General features: G+C 28.5%; 1 protein-coding gene, 2 long non-coding RNA genes and 1 other non-coding gene across 4 annotated transcripts; 2 read left to right on the forward strand and 2 right to left on the reverse strand.

Moving 5' to 3' along the window:
* Positions 1-2099: 2099 nt before the first annotated feature.
* Positions 2100-3413, reverse strand: LOC126837555 (uncharacterized). Its single transcript, XR_007685548.1, has 3 exons — positions 2809-3413; positions 2265-2380; positions 2100-2182 (listed from the first exon to the last, which is right to left on the reverse strand). It is a non-coding gene; the product is annotated as an uncharacterized LOC126837555 (long non-coding RNA).
* A 990-nt stretch (positions 3414-4403) lies between these two features.
* LOC126837561 (U5 spliceosomal RNA) lies at positions 4404-4525 on the forward strand. Its single transcript, XR_007685552.1, has one exon. It is a non-coding gene; the product is annotated as a U5 spliceosomal RNA (small nuclear RNA).
* A 4039-nt stretch (positions 4526-8564) lies between these two features.
* LOC126837552 (kelch-like protein 3) lies at positions 8565-11519 on the forward strand. Its single transcript, XM_050571491.1, has 8 exons — positions 8565-8676; positions 9160-9267; positions 9607-9838; positions 9923-10098; positions 10164-10272; positions 10647-10800; positions 10944-11038; positions 11331-11519. The coding sequence occupies exons 2-8, from the start codon at positions 9179-9181 to the stop codon at positions 11517-11519; spliced, it is 1044 nt and encodes a 347-aa protein (XP_050427448.1). The 5' UTR covers positions 8565-8676; positions 9160-9178.
* Positions 11520-20558: 9039 nt separating this feature from the next.
* Positions 20559-21788, reverse strand: LOC126837558 (uncharacterized). The gene is made up of 3 exons (XR_007685549.1): positions 21631-21788; positions 20864-20965; positions 20559-20801 (listed from the first exon to the last, which is right to left on the reverse strand). It is a non-coding gene; the product is annotated as an uncharacterized LOC126837558 (long non-coding RNA).
* Between the last annotated feature and the right edge of the window lie 244 nt (positions 21789-22032).

The following is a 22032-nucleotide window of genomic DNA, read 5'->3' on the forward strand; positions in this document are numbered from 1 at the left end:
GTGTGCGGGCATACCAAATAATTATTTCTTATACATTTCAACTCGATCCGACTCTTTTTCTCGAAATTATAGCCAGTAAAAGTTCTAACTTAAAAACTCGTACGGTTTTTTTTTTGTTTTTTCAACTTTCGTCTGTGAAGAATTAAACTTTTTCAACTTTTACCCCCCCCCCCCCCCCAAAGTACCAACTAGATGAAAATTGCGATTTATAGAGTTGCTATTCGAAGGAATTGGTCCAGTATTAAAGAAGTTACAGTGTATACAGATAAAAAAAAAACACACATCAGAGTAAAACCAATACCTTCTCGCTTTGCATCGAAGCTAAAACATTTTTCTGGATTTTTGTGAAAAAGGCATTAAAAGGGGTCAAATTATATGTTTTTGGGGTCGGTGATTACGAATTTGTTATCAGTTCTCAATTTTAATCAGCCAGAAAGAACTTAAGTAAAAAAAAAAAAAAATTGAACTTTGTGTAAACTTAAAGTCAAAAGTGTTACTTGAGCACAAAACTCAATAGTATCATTCTGCATAGATATAAATAAAATTGTTTTAATGATTTGATCAATATTTTTTAAATATTTTAGGTGTTTTTGTTAAAATATACGAAATCTGCGAAAACACAGTTTTCCGGCTATTAAAAAAAAACTGTAGAGCCGAATTATTTTTCCGTTTAATATGTTATGGATACATATGAGTTCCAACTACTGGCAAATTTTCAACCCAAAATTTTTAAAATTGCCGCTTAAAACCCCGAAAAACAAAAAAAATTGTACCCCCCCTAGGGGGGTGGGAAATGGGTATAGTTTAAGTTTGACACAACTGACGTGTGCGGGCATACTAAATAAATATTTCTTATAAATTTCAACTCGATCCGACTCTTTTTCTCGAAGCTATAGCCAGTAAAAGTTCTAACTTAAAAACTCGTACGTTTTTTTTTTTTGTTTTTTCAACTTTCGCCTGTGAAAGGTTAAACTTTTTCAACTTTTACCCCCCCAAAGTACCAACTAGATGAAAATTGCGATTTATAGAGTTGCTATTCAAAGGAATTGGTCCAGTAATAAAGAAGTTACAGTGTATACAGATAAAAAAAAAACACACATCAGAGTAAAACCAATACCTTCTCGCTTTGCATCGAAGCTAAAAATTAGATGAAATTGCAACAAAATAAAAGTATAATACAATTTGTATATACAGTTTGTCAATGAATAATAAATAACGTGAAACTCTTTTATAAATAAAAATAAGTTCCTTAAAAATAGTTGAAATGGTGAATTTGTTAAACATAAAATTTATTATTTATTCAATATTCAAATAAAAAAAAATAAAATTATTATGATGTAAAAAACTTAATGTTTATGCAAAAACAAAAAACTGTCGGTTATCTTTAGCTTGCGTTAAATTAATCCAATATAATTAAGACATTAGTGCGCTTTGTGCTTTGGATTTAAATAATTATTTTATTTTATTAAGTATTCAAATTTTTATTTTTTGCTAGAATTGTATTTTTTAACTGTTGAAATATTTATTGTGCGATTTTATTGAATTACATATTAACTTTTTAATTATGAAATCAATGCATGTATATAATTTGTAGTTTTCAAGTTTTGTAGTTTTAATTTAAAGTTATTGTTATTATTAATTTAAATCATACCAAGTATTAAATACACTTTAATAGTAGTGCACAGGTGTGATGAGTGCATTTTTTTCCGGAGAAAATGAGTTATGTAGAATGGACATAATACACATAATAGAATATTCAGGGATGAAAAAAATACTTGTCAAATATATCAGAGCGAAAAATAATTGTTTTAGAAGAAAAATCATTTTAAAATACTAATCAAATATTATTATTTGTATATATATATATATTACCAATAATATATATATATATATAATAGCCTGACTAAAAATTACCGCTGCTGGAGAACCATTCATAGGTTCATTAAATACATAATAATGTTTGAAATTATAACAAAAAAAAAAATCATTCATCACACTTGTGCACTATGCCATTGATATTATTATGTTATATATATATATATTACATAATTTTAGTCATTTCAATTTAAACAAAAAAATAAAAATTCACCAACATCTTGGTCAGGCCTGTCGTACGCAATCTCTTGACTGTATCAAGTAGTTATTCTGAGCAGAGCTTGGCTTTTGTTAAAAAAACATCGATCTGTAATTACAACATTTAATTAACAATAAAAAATATGTAGTGTTTAACATATTTTATTTAAAAATTAAACTTATACTTTAACCTCATGTTATCAAAAGTAGCTTGCGAGTCTAAAACTCAAGTAAATTTATGAAAACTATTTTAATAATTTTGAGTAGTAAGCTTGTTGTTGTTGTATCAATCTATTAGTGTTAGTAACTGAAATAATAAAAAAATTCAAAAGTAAATACATTTATAAGTAAGTTACCCATGAACTTTGAATACATAATTCGGCGGTTAAAAGTCTATTGGGCTGTTAGTATAAGGGACATTTTTCATAGTTTTCAAAAGCATAAAAGTAAATGTATTTAACATTGTTCTATCCAGTTAACCAAAATAATATTAAAGGTACAAAAAAACTAAATACAAACCAACATGTTTGTGATATATATTTCATTTTTTATCAAGCCAATAATAATTATAATAGTCGGATGGTTTAAATGTTATTTGTCGTTAATGTCAGAACCATATATGTCCAACAATAGGTAAAATAATCTATCAACATTTTTTTGTGTTGTATGTATTGGGTTACGATTTTATAATTAACTATCGATTTAAATATATTGTACACACGGGCTCACGGTTACCTTAAAGTCGTAGTATTAATCCAGCCATGCTCGTTTACTACAATATTTTGCTGAATTTGAATGAGGTAGTAATTGCGGATAACAGTTCTTATGTGTTATCATATTTGTCGTATAATATTTTTATGTATTCTACGTAATACTCGAAGAGACAGCAGAGGGAAATTTAGCCTGAGAAGTTATTATCCAAGTTCATAGTTTAACAAAAAGTTATTATTTTCAAAGCACATTTTATGCTCTCATCAAACTATCAAACAACTTGTTCTTAATTGTGGCTTTAAAGATTCAACACAGTGAGCAAGTTATGCATAAGAACTTGATTCATAAAGCATTTCTCTGCTCTTAGGCAGAGTTACGGGAGATTTTAACCGTTTTTCTGTAGCATAAAAGTGATTGACAAAATTACTCATTGGAACTTCTGTTGGTTTGTTGGACGGTTTGATAATAAACATTTTCACTGTTGGCAGCTTGAATGAAGATTGCTTTCTAAAATAATTCTTGCTTCTTTTCTGGAGTTTTCGTTGACCAAGTGACTTTACTGGTGTACGTTTTGACGGTGATCTTTCATTAATATTTTCTGTAGGAAACTATGGTGGAGATAGCACAAAACACTAAAGAGCAAACAAAATTACTATAATAATAATTATTGATACACAATGACTTAAGGTCTTATAATCTTCAGTACTATCAAGAACAAAAATATTATTATCACACGCTAAAATTTGAAAGAATATATTTTGTGATAAGAGTATATTATCAGTGAACCCCGCTATTCCATAAAGTTCAAAAAGTATGAAATAAGGTTTAAATCTTTGTTCTAAGCTTTGTAGTTTTAACTTTTTTCAATAATACCTACATAATTTAGAGAACAATATTGGTAAACAAGTAAATATTTTTATTCGTATAAATTAAGTGTCAATATTAGATTAGGTCATATTTTGTTACACTCGGTAAACAGACACTTAAAATCAAAATCTTATGTATTTTACTTTAAAATAATTAAGTACCAATCTTAAACGCACAAATGTCACAGATGTAAATCTTTCACACTGTGCACAACGCTATGCTTTGCGACCGACTGCTCACTTACTATAGCGGCTTTTTGATGAGATAAGGCTAAGAAAGAAAATATATTACAATAGAAAACTTGCAGTCGTTCATATTATATAGAATGACATAGGTACTCGGGGACTTGTGTGGCCTTATGGCTTCTTTGCTTTTTCCATATAAACATTTTGTTTATGGTTAGTCGATAATTAATAATAATTCTAGAAATGAAAGTAGGATGTCAATGTGGCGGCGGCGGCGAAGACTCAGTATCTACTATCTTGCCGGTAGATGGCACCATTGGGAGTTTCCATTAAAATCACCAACATGCACCCTTGGAAATTCGGGTAAAGTTTACTGGAAATCTCATTAAAAGTAAATTTTTTGAATTCTGCGGCATTTCATCTACTCGCGGACTGGTCGAATGCTGGAAAAAAACGTTTGTCGGCCGTCAGTCCCTGTCGAATAACACAAGGTCATGGGGGAGTTCACTCGACGGGTCGACCGCACCCATCAGAGCATAAGTACTGATAATTGCCCGGCAATCGTCCAACTCCGGTTCCCTTTCAATACGAATAAATCTTTCGCCTTTTACTAAAGATTTCCGTGGAGGGGAGCACTCAAAGGAGTCTAGATGAATAATTTTTCTAATGCCCGACTTTCGAGTTGGGCTCATAATACCTAAAAACAGTAATTTTAATAAAACTTCATCGATTGTTCAATATGTCATAGCACTACTGGCCAGTGCAGTGACTGTCCGTCGATTATTGCTTACAACATGACACATTCCAGCTTTTCTGGGGCACTTGGATATCCTAATATAAAGTGTCCAAAAAATTTCTAGATAAGCTGTGAATTACATTTCAAAGAATGCAAATTCAAAAATAATTGTTTCGGATATTTCAGGTTTTTTTCATGATTTAATTGAAAAAGAAAAAAGTTCTTTGTAATATTAATTGTTTCATTTGGGTATTTAAAAAAGAAGTTCTTACTATATTTTTCTAGGTTCTTGGTATCCGTAAACAAGTACTGATAGGTGAAATCAACGGTAGAAGACCCAGAGGCCGCCCCTGCACATTAGAAAACAATATTTTTTGTGTTTTTTTATTTGAAGCTCAAAACAACACCTGGATACATAATGTGTAGCGAACCCGGTTGACGCGTATCAAAAATATGTCTATCATCGTCGTTGTTCACCGCGTACAGTATTTTCGACGTTTGTACATACCGCAATACAAATTTGATACCTCTCAATTTTCCTTTGTTCGGCTTTTATTAAATCGTCGGTGTGAAAAGACAAAGAAATTGCCAGAATTTGGCGAGATTTGCGGAGAATGCATGGAATATTGATGCCCCTTGACGTTTTGCGACAAATTAAAAAACGGATAGATTCTACCGTCAACTCGAGCTTAAGTGAACTCTGGGCCTCTGTTGGCTTCGAGTACGATGAGGTAAATGATAAAACCCTTGTTACGTACGAACCGTAACGAATTTCGAAAAAAAATTAATCAAATCCATACTATACGACGAATTATCTGTCTATACACCTATCTGTCTAAGAATAATTGAAAATCCAGCCAACATAGAACGCGAAACAATCCTCATCCAAAGCCGCAACAGTTATTCGCTTGATAAAATATTCAAATTGTCAAATACATTTTATAAAATTACAAAATCTGTACAGCTGTAAAATTCCATTTTATAATTATTAACTGACTTTTATAATTCAAATATACGTTTGAAAAAAAAACCCATACATTTCTAGTTATTTATGATAGAACAATATTTTGTATTGGTCAATCTTGATTTGTTTAATAATACATTGAACAAATACATAAACGTCGTGGCATATTAGGGTGGGAGATCTATATAAAGGATTTTAACAAAAAGTGATTAAATCACTTTCCAATTAACACTTTGATGCAAATCTGTGGATAGTAGGTTAAAACCAATCTAGTATAAAGCAAGCGCAATAAGAAAGTATTATCCGTAAGTGAGTAGTTGTAATAAATATGGTATAGTAAGTATAAAGTATGGTTTGGTAAGTTTGGAAATAAAATAATAAATATCAATAATAACAATTATTATTCGGAAAATTGTATACGTCATAGTTAAATTCTAGATCTACATTTTGTCTAATTTTCAGGCTAAAATCCCTAAAACTTGTAAAAGTGAAAGAAAGAAAAAAAATACTATCTGTTTTACGGGAAGGGGACTGTGATATTCGTTTGGGTTAGGTATATATCATTGAAACTAATTGGACTATTTTTAATAAAGTTATGGAGCGCTGTAAATCTAAGTTAAAAACGAATATTCGTGGTTGACGCCATCAGCCTAAATACATCAATATAATAAAAAAAAAAACATTTTTTTAAAACTAAAAAATACTCTCTGCTCGCTTCACATCGCATAAGACAAACAACAAGTCGTTTTTCGATTTATAACAAAAGTTTCCGTTTGACAGTGTAAAATTTTAATATTATATATTTTATCATATTATTAATTTTTTTTTTTTGAATTCACTGTAAAATCGACAATCGTAGAAAGGAACATATTCTTTGATTTGCAGCCGGGTTAAACTTAAAACTAAACTAAACATAAAAGTGACTTGATAATAGTATACAATTTACTTCATGACGTTAACTATTTTGTTAATATTTTATTTTTTTATTGCTATCCCTGTACTGAGTGAACCTACCTAGATAGGGTTTTTTTTTTATATTTTCTCAGACAATAGTCAACAATACTTGATTTGTAAAATTCGATTATTATATTTGTCAAGTTTTACTTTTGTAATGATTTTTATTTGTATTATTATAACCGACCGAGAATGTATATTTTATTGTTGGAAAAAAAATATTCCAATAAATGAAATAATTTGTAAATCAGATGTTCACTTTTCTTTATAATTGATATATTATTTCGAACTTGGTTTTTTTTTATTGACAATTAGAGTTATATTTTCGACCCGATAATATATAAAATGTTATCAAATAATATAATTTAATATTGAATTACATATTTTATAGGTACTATTTATATTGATTTCATATACACTTGATTTTATAGAAAAATTACACTTGGGGGGGGGGGGGATTTCATGCGGTCTGTTTTCAAGGAGTTTTGTATAGGCAATATTTAAGAAAAAAGTGGTTTTAACATATTTCGACCGTATCAATTAATATACCGGTTAATTTGAATGAGCTTCAAGTTATTATTTTTAATTTAAAACATTTTTTTCACGAGTAAAAGCCATTTTGGTTTCTCTTCGGCCAAAAATCCAGACAAAATATCGATTACTCAAAATGGACCAATTTCAATTCTGTTAAGAGATCTGTGCTCTTTGGCTACTTTGCCAAAAAAAATAATACAAAAAACTTTAATTTATTATTATTTGTTAAAATCAAAAAAATGCTCATGTTTTATCATTTTAGTAGGTAAAACATAAAAATAATTATGCGAGTCATGAAATAACCAATTACTATTTTTGTGTATTAATTGTGTATCTAAGTATAGTCTTAATTATGTAGGCATTTTAAGTAATCGTTATACTGTTGCAAACTTTCTCATTTCGGACGTATCTTACAACAATGAATCGATTCACATTTCACAAGAAATCGTTAGTTGATTGAAGTTCAAGACTAAATAGTTTCACTACTGCAGTTAGTATAATATCTGGGATATGTTTTGCGCCTCGTGTAAAATTAGTACCGGCAACAGATTTAACTCCATTTTAGCCTTATCATTAATGGCTAAGAGATCTATTGATAACGTCATTCACTAGTTCATTCCAACTTGAAATTTGAAATTTCTACTTTTAAGAAAATAAATCGACTAAGGCCTATATTGTATTCTGTTTATTTTTCTTTGTTAATCCTTAATCGTGTCTAGTTTCTACTGTACGGTATGTTATTATTTTGTTATTTATGATTGTGATGAGATATTTTTTTTCTCAGTCCGTCAACTCTCAGTATAGAAATTTAGATATATTTGTGTTCCTGCGTACTGATTAATCTGCAGATGTGATGAGTAATCTTAAAACATATTTGAATACCTAGAAATCTTTTCCAGAGACGACAAGATCATATTTTATAGTTTTGAACTTAAAAGTGTCCAGCATTCAATTATAAAATAAAATATCACCGACGAATTGTACTTAAGATAAAATAAACAAATGAAAAAAGTTGGTAGGTCGTCTCTTAGATAATGATGAATTTAAATTTGTTTACAGATTCCTTATCACAACAGTAGATATATCATCGAACCGTTTACCGTTGAAACAAAAGTACGTCTACATTTCTATGAACATTGTGTGTTAGATGGACCGAGACAGAATATATCATTTTACAGTTGCTTTTAGTTTAAAATTTATTACAAAGGAAAATATATTTTACTTATAGACAAACCAAATTAGTATTTGATATCGAGGAAAACAAATTGACCCATTCAATTGCATTTTCCATATCTATTATGTTTGTTCTATTTATAATATTTTGTTTTTTTAAGTCCGACTTAAGCAAATCAATTTCACTTATAAAATATTCATTCATTCGTTTTTTTATAGACTCGAAAGACATTTTTAATTAAATATAAATAACAATTTAAAAAGGCGCGCAATTCAAACGGGACTATACAGATAACAGAATAGTTGGCGCGAAAATAATTTTGGCCTTATCATTAACGGATAAGATATCCATTTATAACGTCATCCACTTGTTCATTCAACTTTGAAATTTCTACTTAGAAAATAAATCGACTACGGCTTATATTGTGTTCTGTTTTTTTCTTTGTCAATCCTTAATCGTATCTAGTTTCTACTATACAGTATGTTATTATTTTATTAAATACTTCTTATTTGATTGTGATGAGATATTTCCTTTCTTAGTCCGTCTAACTCAGTATAGGAATTTAGGTGTATTTGTGTTCCTGCGTACTGATCAATTTGCTGATGTGATGAGGAATCTTAAAACATATATGAATACCTAGAAATCTTTTCCAGAGACGACAAGATCATTTTATATCATTTTGAAGGAACTTAAAAGTGTCCAGCATTCAATTATAAAATAAAATATCACCAACGAATTGTACTCTAGAAAAAATAAACAAATGAAAAAAGTTTAATTTAAATTTGTTTACAGATTCCTTATCACATCAGTAGATACATTATCGAACCGTGAGCCGTTGGAACAAAAATACGTCTAAATTGCTATGAATATTGTGTGTTAGATGGACCGAGACAGAATATATCATTTTACAGTTGCCTTTAATTTGAAATTTATTACAAAGGAAAATATATTTTACTTATAGACAAACCAAATTGTTCAACATGTTTCCAAAGTACTCTCCACATAACATACCATTCAAAACTTTAAGTATTATGTATGAACATTTTCAAAACTTATATGGGCTGTTCCAGTAAGTTTTGATTTATGACATAAGCTAATTTCTAAAATAATTATTTTATTTTGTTAGACCTTTTTTTAAAAGAATTAAGGAGTAATAACATTATTTTGTAAAATTGTTATAGTTTATTAGGTACTGATTTTTTTCAAATTTCTAGTATACAATGTTGACACTAAAAAATCTCCCTAAATATGTTGAGACCTAAATTCAGTGTTCAAAAAACAAATTTAAATAATAAATGACACCTAAATGTTTACATACTTAATAAATTATACATCATAGGCCATAACAATACCATTATCTAAGGTTTTCGTTTATATTTATTAATAATAAAGATACATTTTTTTACAGAGAGCAAACCTTATGTGATGTTATGTTGATATGTGATGATGACGTTCAAATTTCAGCATATAAAGCAATTTTAGCATCTGCAAGCCCTATGCTCTTAGCAATGTTCAATGGTGGCTTCAGAGAAACCAAAGAAATCAGTATGCCTATTAAAGACATTGAGTCTGGTATTCTGAAATCAATTGTAACGTGTGCATATACATTTCAGATGGATATCAATAATAATAATATTGAAGTAATATAATATACAAAACAGATACCAAATTATTTTCATTGAACACATTTCTTGTTATAATTTTAATATTTTTTTGTATTTTAGAAACTATTGAAAGCTTCTGAATACTTTCAATTTAACTATGCTACGGATTTATGTTACAATTATGTTCAAAAAAACATAGATGTCACTAATTGTCTTAATTTTTTGAGCTTTGCTGAACCTACATCACAAAAAAGGCTATACACTTATTGTTTATTGTATTGTTTAGAACATTTTAAGTAAGTAGTAAAGATTGGAATTCGTTTGAGAACATTTTAATATGTACTACATTTTTGATTCCTAGAACAATTCTGGAAAATGAATCGCAGGTAATAGAATTATATGAATTAAATTTTGAAGATATTACTAAGCTCATATCAAATGATCATTTAGTGGTTGAATCTGAAGAAAAGGTACTTTGGCAAAATAAAAAAATACAATTTAATTTGATTATTTATAATTGCATTTATGAGATATTAATACTCCCAACTGAAAATTTAGTATCTTAAGTTTTCTAAAATTTTGAAAAAGTCAGAAAAATCTGTAAAGTAGATAAAAGTTGTTAAGGGTTTTAGATACACAAAGAAGTTTATTAGATCAACTTTTTTAATAATTTGTAAACTACAAATGTAAAGAAATGAGTTAATTATTTTTAGTTCACATTACTCTATTTAATATACGTTTGTCTCATCTTATTACCCACACTTGTTTTTTTTACAAAGATAGTGATGATTTATTTAAAAAATTGTGTATGATTTTACACATATGGTGTTAATATTTGTTTTAGATAATTGATTTCATTTTTGAATGGATAAAATATGATTTAGAAGAACGAAGTAAATATTTATCAAATTTACTGAATTATTTGAAGTTACCTTTAATTTCGAAAAATACGATACTACGAATATGTGATGAACCATTGATGAGAAGCCAACATGACTGTGAGTATTTAAACCGATGCCGATTCCACTATAATATTTAACATAAAATATTGTTTTTTTTACAATTCACATTTAAAATTATTTTCATAAAGTATATTAGTATCCTGTAATGAGTTTTTTTAATATTAGCTTAATATTTCTAGGTTTGATAGATATCATGAAAAATTACATATCTGTCGATGTTGATGAAAACATTACAAAAGCAACAAAGAGGACACCTCATTTGTATAAACCAAATGTATATAAATATTTTTCTTACAACTTATTTGTGGCATCCTACTTAGTAAAAATACTTTATATTAATCAATGTTGCGTTTTTTAGTATTTTGGAAATACAGTTATAATAAAATCAAACACACATGTTTCAATAATTTATTCCATATATTTTGATTGTTTTATAATATAAGGAAATATAGTTACGATATTATAAAATGTTATTATTTTTGTTAAACATATTTTTGCTGTGTGGGATATCTGTAGAATACTTTTTACATTTGTAGAAAATAAAATATTGAATAATTTGTTTTCAGATTATTTTCGCAATTAAAGGTCAATCAAATGGTGATGATTCTTATGTAATGTATATGGATCTGAGGTGCGAAAATGATCTTAATTGGAAATCATGTGATTATTCATTTTTTTGTCCACCCCGTCAGCGTGCACTTTGGCCGTTTCGGAAACTGGATTACTACTTGCAATTGGAGGTTATAATAAATTAAAGAAATGGAGTAATTGTGTTTATGAACTTGATCTGGCTACTACATCGAAAATGTAGATTCCTACAACGCCTTTGCATAGATCACGATTATATTTTTCTGTTTGCACCCAAGGAAATTATGTATATGTGGTGTGTATCAATTTAGGTTATTCATAACACAATATATCTGAGTCAACAAATACATGTAATTTATTGAAAATATATATTTAATATGTGTCTTTTTACGCTCTATTCCGTATAGGTAGGAGGTGAAGATACTTTAGGAATAACACTAAATTCAATAGAATATTATGACACATATTCGAAAGTATGGGCCGAAATAGAAGAGCCAATGCCAACCCCATGGCAATTATGCAGTTTAATAATTCACAACTCTCGTCTATATGTTGTAAGTATGAAATTGTATTTAACTTATTATATACATGTATGGAAATTAATAGATTAATCTATAGGTTTTAGAAAGTTACAAATTTAATAGGTTTACACAATTTATACTATATTGACACGTAGTGGCGCAGTATATTACGTATTAAATCTGATGTTAGGCTAAATTGATCTTATAATAACAAATTAAACTAAACCCAAAGTTTTAATTGTCCCCAATAGTACCAGTATCGTATTTACCCCAAACAAAACTATCCAACAACTCAACAATCTAATAACCATGACTACCAAATCTAAAAAAAAAAAAAATGTGTAGTTTAAATGTTTTTTATTTCATGTAATTGACTTTTTATTCTATGAAGTTTGGTAGACTTGGAGATTTTAATGTACTATTAAGTAGTATAGAGTGCCATAATGTTCGAGAAAAACGGTGGACTGTTAAACGCGATACCAGCAGCTACTGCTTTAATAGACATAACAAGCAGAGGAAATGATTTATATTTATTTCATCATACCAATAACCAAAGCTGCCAAACCTAAAAAAAAAAAATGTTAATATTACGTTTTATGTTTAATGCAATTGATTTGTTTTCTATGAAGTTCGGTGGTAATGATGGTAAATACTATTTAAGTAGTGCAGTCTACTATAATCTACAAGAAGAATGTTGGACACATTGTAATCCAATGCCAACAGCTACTGATCTAATGGGCATTACAAGTAGAGGAAATGATTTATATTTATTTGGCGGTACCCCTTATTTAAAATCCTAACGTGCTTACAAAATGAACTTAAATAGTTCAAAATGGGATACGCTACCTGATATGATCAACACAAAAATGTATGCAAGTAAGTGAATAATAATAATAATGTTTGAGAAATTTTATCCAAATATATAATTTATTACTTTTATTATTTTCGGATCCATCTTTAGCTCTTTAACGATTCAAACCTATTGCAGTTTTAGAGCGATTGTCAACGTTTTACTCTTGTGACTATAGTGTAGTACTGTGACTATCGCTTTGACACGGCAATTGGTTAAAACCGTCAGTATAAATAATGACAACATGAATAGTTCCGAAAATGATGAAACTAATAGTTTATACTACGAAAGAATTACCTCGTTCATATGATTTATTCAGAAAAATGTATTTTAAAATGCAGATGCCGTTACTATTGAAAACGATTTATTTGTTGTGGGAAAAAATACCGCCTGGTTTTTACCAAAAAAAGATGAAGCTCCTGCCGGAGTCTTATGTGAAAGATATATTGCTGAAAAAAACATATGGCAAGTGATTGAGTCATCAAATATACTATGTGACTATGATCACATAATTTTTCTTAATGCTGCAAGTTTGAATACATTTAATATTGACTTATCATAAAATTGTAAATATAATATACTATGAAATTATAAAAACAAAGTTTGTAAAAAAAAATCAAAATTGAATAATACTGACGGTGAGTATAAATTAAAAATACATATCTATTATACAAGTTGAATTTGTAATATTTTGTCGGTTAATTAAAAAAAAAAGTTGTTGCCGAAACCCACCTCTAATCTTAAAAATACTCCTTAATCTTAATAAATATAACAATTTTTTACCCCTTATAGGGAAATAGAGTTAATGATATTATCTTGGTTTGTCAATGTATATTGGTAGATTATCTAAAAAAATGTATACAAGTTTGTAACTAAACTAGCTACATTAGTCAGTCCAATAGTTAAATAAAATAATTGTTGGTCCAAACATTTAAAGAACCATCATTGTAAAATTGAAATAACTGATTTTGATGGATTAAATTCTCAGTTTTACATTTTCAATAGTACAATATTCCTTTTTCTTTGGTCCACAGAAGAATACTATGTGTCTTATAGATCATAAACCATTGGTTTACGAAACCTAAATTGTATTTTTTCACTGTTTAAAGTTTGCATGAAGGTGTACGATAGCCAATTACAAAAACTTTAGTAATACTGTTTTTGGCTCCTGATAAATCTGAAAATGTTTTTCCCTAAACGACTAAACCATCACTTTCAGTATGCCCAAAATAATCTCTTGTCTATTCTATCAAATTTATCCTGCCATTAAGAAACTCAAATATTTAATTAATATATTTGTAATAAGTTATTATTATATATACTATTAAATCGAACGGCTCTTCGATCACGTTTCCTAGTTTGTGACACTTAAGTTCTATTATTTTTTAAAAGAGTGTCAAAACTGTAGAAGTGAAGCTGTCTAGTCTTTAAATTCAATCGCCTAACAATCATTTCTTATGAAATGTAAATCGATTCCTTATTAAAAACAATTTTAACCTTGTCATAAACAAAATAGTAAAAACTATATTATTCATAATCTTACTAAAGATTTCTCGACATTGTTAAAATGTGTAACATAATTATGTAACTCCGTTTCAATGATATTATTTTTAATATTTGAATAGTAATGGCGTTTTGTGTTTGGTGTATAATTTCAAATGGGTCGTTTTTTTTTCAATGAGCATTTTAAGGTAAACTAAACCTGTTCGGAGAACAACGTGGTCCTTAAAGAGTCGATTTTCGAATTTTAACCTCCTAAAAAACATACCGCATGAAATCCCCTTGAGTATAAAACCTTTTTTTGTATATTTGAGCAATACACGTGCACATTATTTTTCTACTTATTTACTACATTTTTAGACGTTGAAGAGGCCCTCGGTTGTTTTCAATTTTTAACAAAGTCTAAATAACGTAACCGTTTTAATAGCAGTAGTAAACATAATTATTTATTTTTTGGAAATTTATTGTAAATTATAATAATTAATTATCCGTAAAAAAAGGTAGTTTAATTAAAGAATACATAATGTGGGTTTTAAAATCGTTTCCATCATTTCTTTGGATTTGGAAACGTGTTAATAATTATAAAACATAAGTTTTCAGACTTGTCAATGGCCAATATTGTTTAATAGGCTGTATCGAGTATTTTTTAACAGTAACATTATTTTTTAGATAAAAACGAATTATATTTATTTTTATTAAAATAACATTTTTTTTTTGTAACATTTTGGGTTTTTGCAATGTACCATACTGCTTATAATTATTTCGGTTTCTTAATTTTTTATTAATTTACAATATGAAATATAAACATATATTTTATAAGATTAAATTGAAAATCTATTCATTTGCTGTTAAAACGAAATAGTTTTTGTGTTTTTCGCAGTTGTTGTTGCTGTAATTGTTCTTATTTGTACAATTTTTTCGAATACGAAAATATTTCACTGTAAAACATTTTTTTTATTTTTTTTTTATCGATTTACTACCAATAATTTTTATAACTTTATGCTTATTGTCGTTTTCAAGTTGCCACAGTATTTTCTGTCCTTGAAAATGATATATCCGTTGGAATAAATACAAAACCAATTTTACATGTACATTATACAGTAAAAAAACTACGGTTAAAAAAATCTAATAAAGAAAACTTTTCCACCACCTAAAAATGTTTACCGGTCATTTTAAAACCTTTTCAAAAATTCTATGATATGGTTTTATCATTTTCGGTACTTGTCTAAATAATAATTGTATAATATATATTTTCTTACTCAGAAGCGTCTTAAAAACATGTTTTAAGTTGTGTTATTTTTTTTGAAATAAGAGGAAAACATATTTTAATGAGAGGTTATCCATGCTTTTTTAAACAGTTACTTACAGTTAGCCATACACCAATGCACTAAATAAGAAATGTATCGAAAAACAAAAACAACATCTATGAAATCGGCGTAGTGATGTTATATTTTGAAGTCTTCAAAGTTTACACGATTTTGATTATTATTATATTTATTTTGGGACTATTTATTTTTTACTTGAGCAATTATAAAAGTAGGACAATTGTCAGTATTCCGACCAAGCCTACCCAATCCCCCCCCCTTGGTTCAATTATAATAAGGGTGGTATATTTATAGTGCTTATAACCGTAAAAAAACTAGATCCGCCTCTGGCTCCGAGCCCTAAAGTATTTTATTATTTTATTAGATCCCGCCCATTATTTCCTCGCTATTTCCTGTTCTGTTAAAGTAATGCAGTTTCTTTCCAGGTGCCAGGTAACCCTGAGATCACTAAAGACGAGTTGATTCCATTGATAGCTCAACTTTATCTCTTCCCGATCTACATGGACTTGTCATCCACAGTTAGAACATTTTTCAGCAGTACCAAAAAAAAAAAAAATTGTTTACAAGTGAGGCAAATGTGAAATGGTCCTCCTTTCCTCCCGACCTTTCTAATATGCCATCTTGGCAGCCCTAACATCAGCCCATAGGCGCAATTTCAATTTTTAACTCGGGGGGAGCTGGACATTTTTTTAAGTATATATATATATAAGTAAATATATTTTTGTATTTTAAAATTGTACGCATAACTCAATTTTTTGGGGGGGATAATCCCACCCTAGCCCCCCCCCCCTAGCATTTGCGCCTATGCATCAGTCCCTGGCCTTGGTTACACATCATATCCTAATGGCTTTTCCATTGAAACATATGTGCATAACTTTTTGTATTGTATTTAATTATATTTATATTTGGTTACAACCTAAAAACATAGGATGGTATTACAACTTATGACGTTGTTTAATAAAGGCCAATTAACGTTTCGGATCCGGGATGAACATTAAGATGTGGGAAATATACATTGGCGTTCTTTTAAAAAGAAACAACACAGTTTGTAATGACTGTTCTTATAACGTCATAATACTTAAAAGGTGGCGTGTAACCAACAGGTGTTTTTCATATTTTGTTTACATGATACCCACATCGTTTTGAAAATATTTTACCAACCGACAAAAATGTTCGATATTCGAACTCGAATAATTATTATCAATTTTGACAAATAATTCAAAACGTTTATAATCTTTGTATACAAATACATAAGAGAAACGGAATAAGCTATTTATTAAGGGGCAAAAGATTGGGAATTTTTGACAAAAATCGAACTAGTTGCTATTTTTAATTTGTCGACTTATTTTAAGGAGAAAAATATTAAGTTTTTCTAGTTACAAAACGTTTTAAGTTAAGGCGAAAGTTTCAAAAAAAAATCCTAACTGTACTCAACCCATCTTTGAACTATAATTAGAACATTTGGTTCGAGTGTCTAATTCTATGATAATAATAAAAAAGTTTTATTTATTAAAAAAAAACCTATTACTTAGTGTTTTACTCAGTTTCAAAATATTTAAAATTACGGCAACATCAAAATCAGAGGTCTTATTTTGGGCCAATACGAACCAATATGAAGTCCACTGGTCATAAGAATCTGATAAATTGCTAATTACTAATTACTAATAATAACCCAGAACGGGTTGTATATTTATATACGTATATATAAATTAGCGTGGTCGTTAATTTCGATTTTGAGGAGCGAAGTATAGAAATAAGTTTGAAATGTCAAAAAAAAAAATGCCCTAATTATTTCAGATTTTTTACTTAAGAATAACAGGTGCCGCACAGGGTCTCGAGATTTGTATTGAAATAACATTGTTATTGTTTATTTTCCAATAATTGTTTTATTACAACGGCTAATTAACTGCAAACAAAATTTCAGCTATAAAGAGTTGTCGGAAATTGGTGCTGGTACAAACGAGAATGTAGATAAAATACAATCCAATTAATTTTCAATTTATACAAGCCTGAAGCCACCTATATAACGAAAGAAATAAAAAACAATTCATATTGTATGTTAATTATAGATTTTAGTAAAAATAAACTAATATCGATGGTAGGGTTTTTGTTTTATTTTTAATTTTTAGTGACATTTTTGTTCAACTTTACTATATACACTGCTCTTGCGTGTAATACCTATGTGAAAACCTTTAATAGAGAGCCTTGCAAACATTCTCCTTTATCATAATTATATTATCATATAATAGCTAAAAAACTAAATTTGTTGGAGCTGATTTTTTCCCCTTGTTTCTTTTTTTTTTTTAATTTGACGTGCGATCCCTTAAACGGGTGTCCGTCAATACATTTTTTTTATCATGTGTTGGAAAAGTTACACCGAGCTCAAATGTAAAAATATCATTTTTTTTTTATTAAGTATTACTTATCGACTTCTCGCCTTGACGAAACAACATTTTTTTTCTTGCGTTAACTCGAAAACACATTTTTTTTTTACTTTAGAAAAACACTTGTGTGGTTTGATGTGACCTTCCATTTCCACTGTTTACATAAACGAACCGAACCGTTTATAAAAAGTAAAAAAAATTATACACGTTCAAAACGCTGTAAACACTATTTAGATACCCACATTGGGCCTGCGTTAGAATAATGTGCACCCAACATCGACGAATACAGGATTTTAAAAATGCCCCACCTGACTTATTGGCGATTTTCTAAAATTATGAAAAATTACCATTATATACATAAAATTACCATTTATGGTTTTTATCATACAATGATATTTTAAGGTTATTGTAATTTTTTCTCCCTTATAATTTTTGCAATATCTTACAGTAAACCTGTATAGTTAGATATATCGAACTTTAAAGTTTATAACCTCAATCAAAAGAGACGAAGCCTTTTAAAATTTCTTTTAAAAAATTAGATTTCTACATTAACTGTATTGAATTTCAACGACTAAAGGCAAATACTCCAAGGTACTATTGGATAAAATTAGAAGGAATACATGGTATTTAATCCCCTAACGAATTTAAAAAGGGTATGGACTACAATGATTTAGAATATTAAAGCGAGAATTAGGAAGATAAAAATAGCTGGCCAAGGAAGGAGGTTAACAAAGAAGTTGTTAATACTACACGAAGTGGTAGGGTAGTAAAGAACCAGAGAAATGGAACCTTGAAAATGTATTTGTTTAATAATTTTGTTTTTGTAGGTATTAAACGTGTCCATTAAATGTTTGTATACATAATTAAAGATATTATTTTGTTAAAATAGTTAGTAAGTAGAGCATAGTTGTAAAATTAATAATCTTTATAATGTTGTATCTAAAGAAAAACATTTTTAGTAATACTGATTTACTGACTATTTTCATTTTAATTTGTTGTATTTCACTTTGTTCGTATTTAATTTTGATAATATTAATAAACGTATAGTCAAGAATAAAGATAACTTAAAATTTATACATTTTGATATAAATATAAACAATGAACCCGTCGACTGCATTTCAGTAGACATTTTAAAATAAAGTAAGAATAATAAATGGACGAATCAGACGTAGAAACGAGTTATTGGAATAGACTAGATAATAAACAAACAAATCTATCTATCTAATTTATCTGACCACAATTTGTGTCGTTCCGCCCAAGTCGAGGATCGTGGAGTTACCTTTGACCCCAAACTGTTGTTTAATCTAAAATTTATAAGACGGGTATGCTCAAAGAAAAAATCCATTACAAAATGGTGAAAAATTTAAATCGCATTGTATAAAAACAATATACAATAGTTCACGATAATATGATCACCCTAAATTCAATTAATAAAATATATATATATATATAATTTTAAATCGTTTCGTAATTATCACGTATTATAGATTACATTTTGATAATTAAGCGCTAACTTATATTATATTAAATTAACTTTTAAGCAAAGCATATTCGTTTTGAAAAATAATGGGATTAATTAATCTTTTTTCTTTATTTGTAGGTTTAGGAATTCAAATTATACTTAAAGTAGAGGTTACCAAGGTATACTGTAATGTGTAAATCAATTTGATCTATGAAAATTGCTTTTACATGTATTCGAACAGAAAAATAATATGCTGGGACAAAAAATACTGGGGAATATTGAAAACAACAATTCGCATAAAGTTATCAAAACTAATAGTACCGACCTATATGGAACAAAACAAATAAGTTGTTTTTCAGAGAAATGTTTTCGCATATAAAAAAATGTGTACAAATAAGAACAGTTACAACGACAACAACAGCAGAAACACAATAACAATTTCGTTTTAACAGCAAACGAATAGATTTTCAATTGAAACACGCTCGATAAAATATCTGTTTATATTTTACATTGCCAATTGAGAACAATTAAAAAAAACAACCGGCTGGGTTAGGTTGGGGGCTGATGCAATGGTGCCATGTCAAGTACAATTTTACTAAATTATAAGAAAAAATATCCTAAGAACTTTAATGTTCGAGGATTTATGTATGCGAGGTTAAATCAATCTTGTGATAAAAATATTGTTTTTATATCAAAAAGTGACAGTGGGGAAATGTTGTCAACTTATGACAAAAATGAGACAGACTACATTTTTTTCGCCTTGAGTTTTGTTAGTTTAAGATTGTAATTTACGTTTTTGTTTTTTACTGCTTTGTTTTTTTGTGTTTAATATCCTGTTTTATTCCTCGTACCACCAGGGTGCTGTTGACACTAATTGGTTCTATAGATTTGTATCGCACGTCAATAAGAAATAACCACTTTTACCAATTTGTAAAGGTTAATATTATTTGTGACGTATATTTTTTGAGATCTGTACGGTAAGAGCAAATAAATCGCCACATTAAAAAAACAAGTAATTTAGAACATTCTAAACGCTGAGGAGTATAAATCAATTAGAGGAAGGAATATTATGGCGTTATTAAATCAATGTCTAGATCAATATAACACACTAATTTTATTTAATTCAACAAACAAATAAAAGTTTTAGATAAGCGTAGTATGCTAGAAAAATAATAAAATTCCTGGAAAATGCAGCCCTCCTATAGAGTTTTCATGAACCGACGCGACTACTGCTGATAGTCCTGGAATGCTTCTAAATTTCAATCCATTAATATAACTTAAGTTTACAAAAGGTTCCTGATCTAATCTTAAATAATTAGGCCAGTAATCCCAACTACTCCTCGTAATAAGACTTTCCACATCACCAGGTGGACACTTACTTAACTTCAATTTGTCCCTTGCGGTATTCTTAAAAAATAAAAATGGTTAAACATGTTTTTGAATAATGTAGTATTTTATACAAAAATTACTTTTAATTCAGGGCTAGGAAAACGAACCACAGATGACAAGTTTGCATTTCTTGTGTCTAGTGAATTTACCCATCCATTAAAAGTGCGGTATGGGTCCAGGTTCTATTTATAAGAGAATTTATTTATTATAACAATAATACACGTTTACATAACAACATAACAACAATAATACATTTCTCATTGGGTTTAATAAGAATATAAAATGTTATTTTTTCATATTGTTTTTATACGATGTTATTACAATTTTTTTGTTTTTACACCATTTCCAACTTAGTTTTCTTGACAACAAAAAAACTTAACATAAAACATTGCATGAAATTTATCTGATAATAAATTTGGGAATTTATTGAATAGGGCCCACGCTTTTCTTTTTAGTCAAAAATTAACGATGTTACAATAAAATATTATTTAAAATTGTAAAAAAATTTAAATTGTTATTGTAGTAAATTTTTTTTTTACTTTTTTACTATTTTTTAGAATAGTACAACTATAGAATATTATGTTATTATGTATTATATTTCTGTAAAATAATTAATATTCTTTAAATAATAGGTGGTGCATTGCTCAAGTGCTCCATGGCACGAGCCGCCACTGGGTCTAAGTTAAAAAAGGTCACTTCTTCACTCTTTAAATTTAAAAAAAATGTATAGTATGATAAAATTGTTTATCCTAAGAACTCAACACATTTTGTGGAGTTTTGAAAAACGTAAAATGTATTTTTTACCTACTAAAAAATAAATTAAAAGACATTACTCGATTATATTTACCTGGCTTGAAGAACCCGTAAAATATGGTGAATCTATACCAGCGTTCACTAAAACGTCAAAACACGGCAACAGAACTATAATTTTCCACATCATTTTTTTTGTTTATTCACTGTGAAATATCTTGACAATAAAGAACAACTAGAAAAGTGGAAGTCAGATACAACACTGTGCTGAATTTCAATGCTTTCGTTGCAGTATGACTCTTCAATTTGTTCTATGGGTAACGAAAAAGCTACGCGTTTTTACAGATGGCCTTAGTTAAATACAAACACAATTTTGGCCGGCACAGAATAATATGATGTTAGTGAATTTTAGCATGTAACATGCGTTGTTAGCTTCGGCACCTAAGCCCAAAAACGAAACTATAATGTCTTACGAGGTAGCGCGTCTACTTTTAACGAA

Source organism: Adelges cooleyi, unplaced genomic scaffold (assembly GCF_023614345.1).
Source record: "Adelges cooleyi isolate 19-005CV unplaced genomic scaffold, UGA_ACOO_1.1 ACOO_flye_CR_arks_rails_tigmint_CR_PRNA_250, whole genome shotgun sequence".
NCBI classification, from domain to species: Eukaryota; Metazoa; Arthropoda; class Insecta; order Hemiptera; family Adelgidae; genus Adelges; species Adelges cooleyi.

Coding starts and splice junctions, on each gene's coding strand:
- LOC126837552 (XM_050571491.1), top strand. CDS start 9,179: ATGTTTCCAAAGTACTCTCCACATAACATACCATTCAAAACTTTAAGT. Junction 9,839..9,922: donor TCAATAATAATAATATTGAA/GTAATATAATAT, acceptor TTTGTATTTTAG/AAACTATTGAAAGCTTCTGA. Junction 11,039..11,330: donor CTCATTTGTATAAACCAAAT/GTATATAAATAT, acceptor ATTTGTTTTCAG/ATTATTTTCGCAATTAAAGG.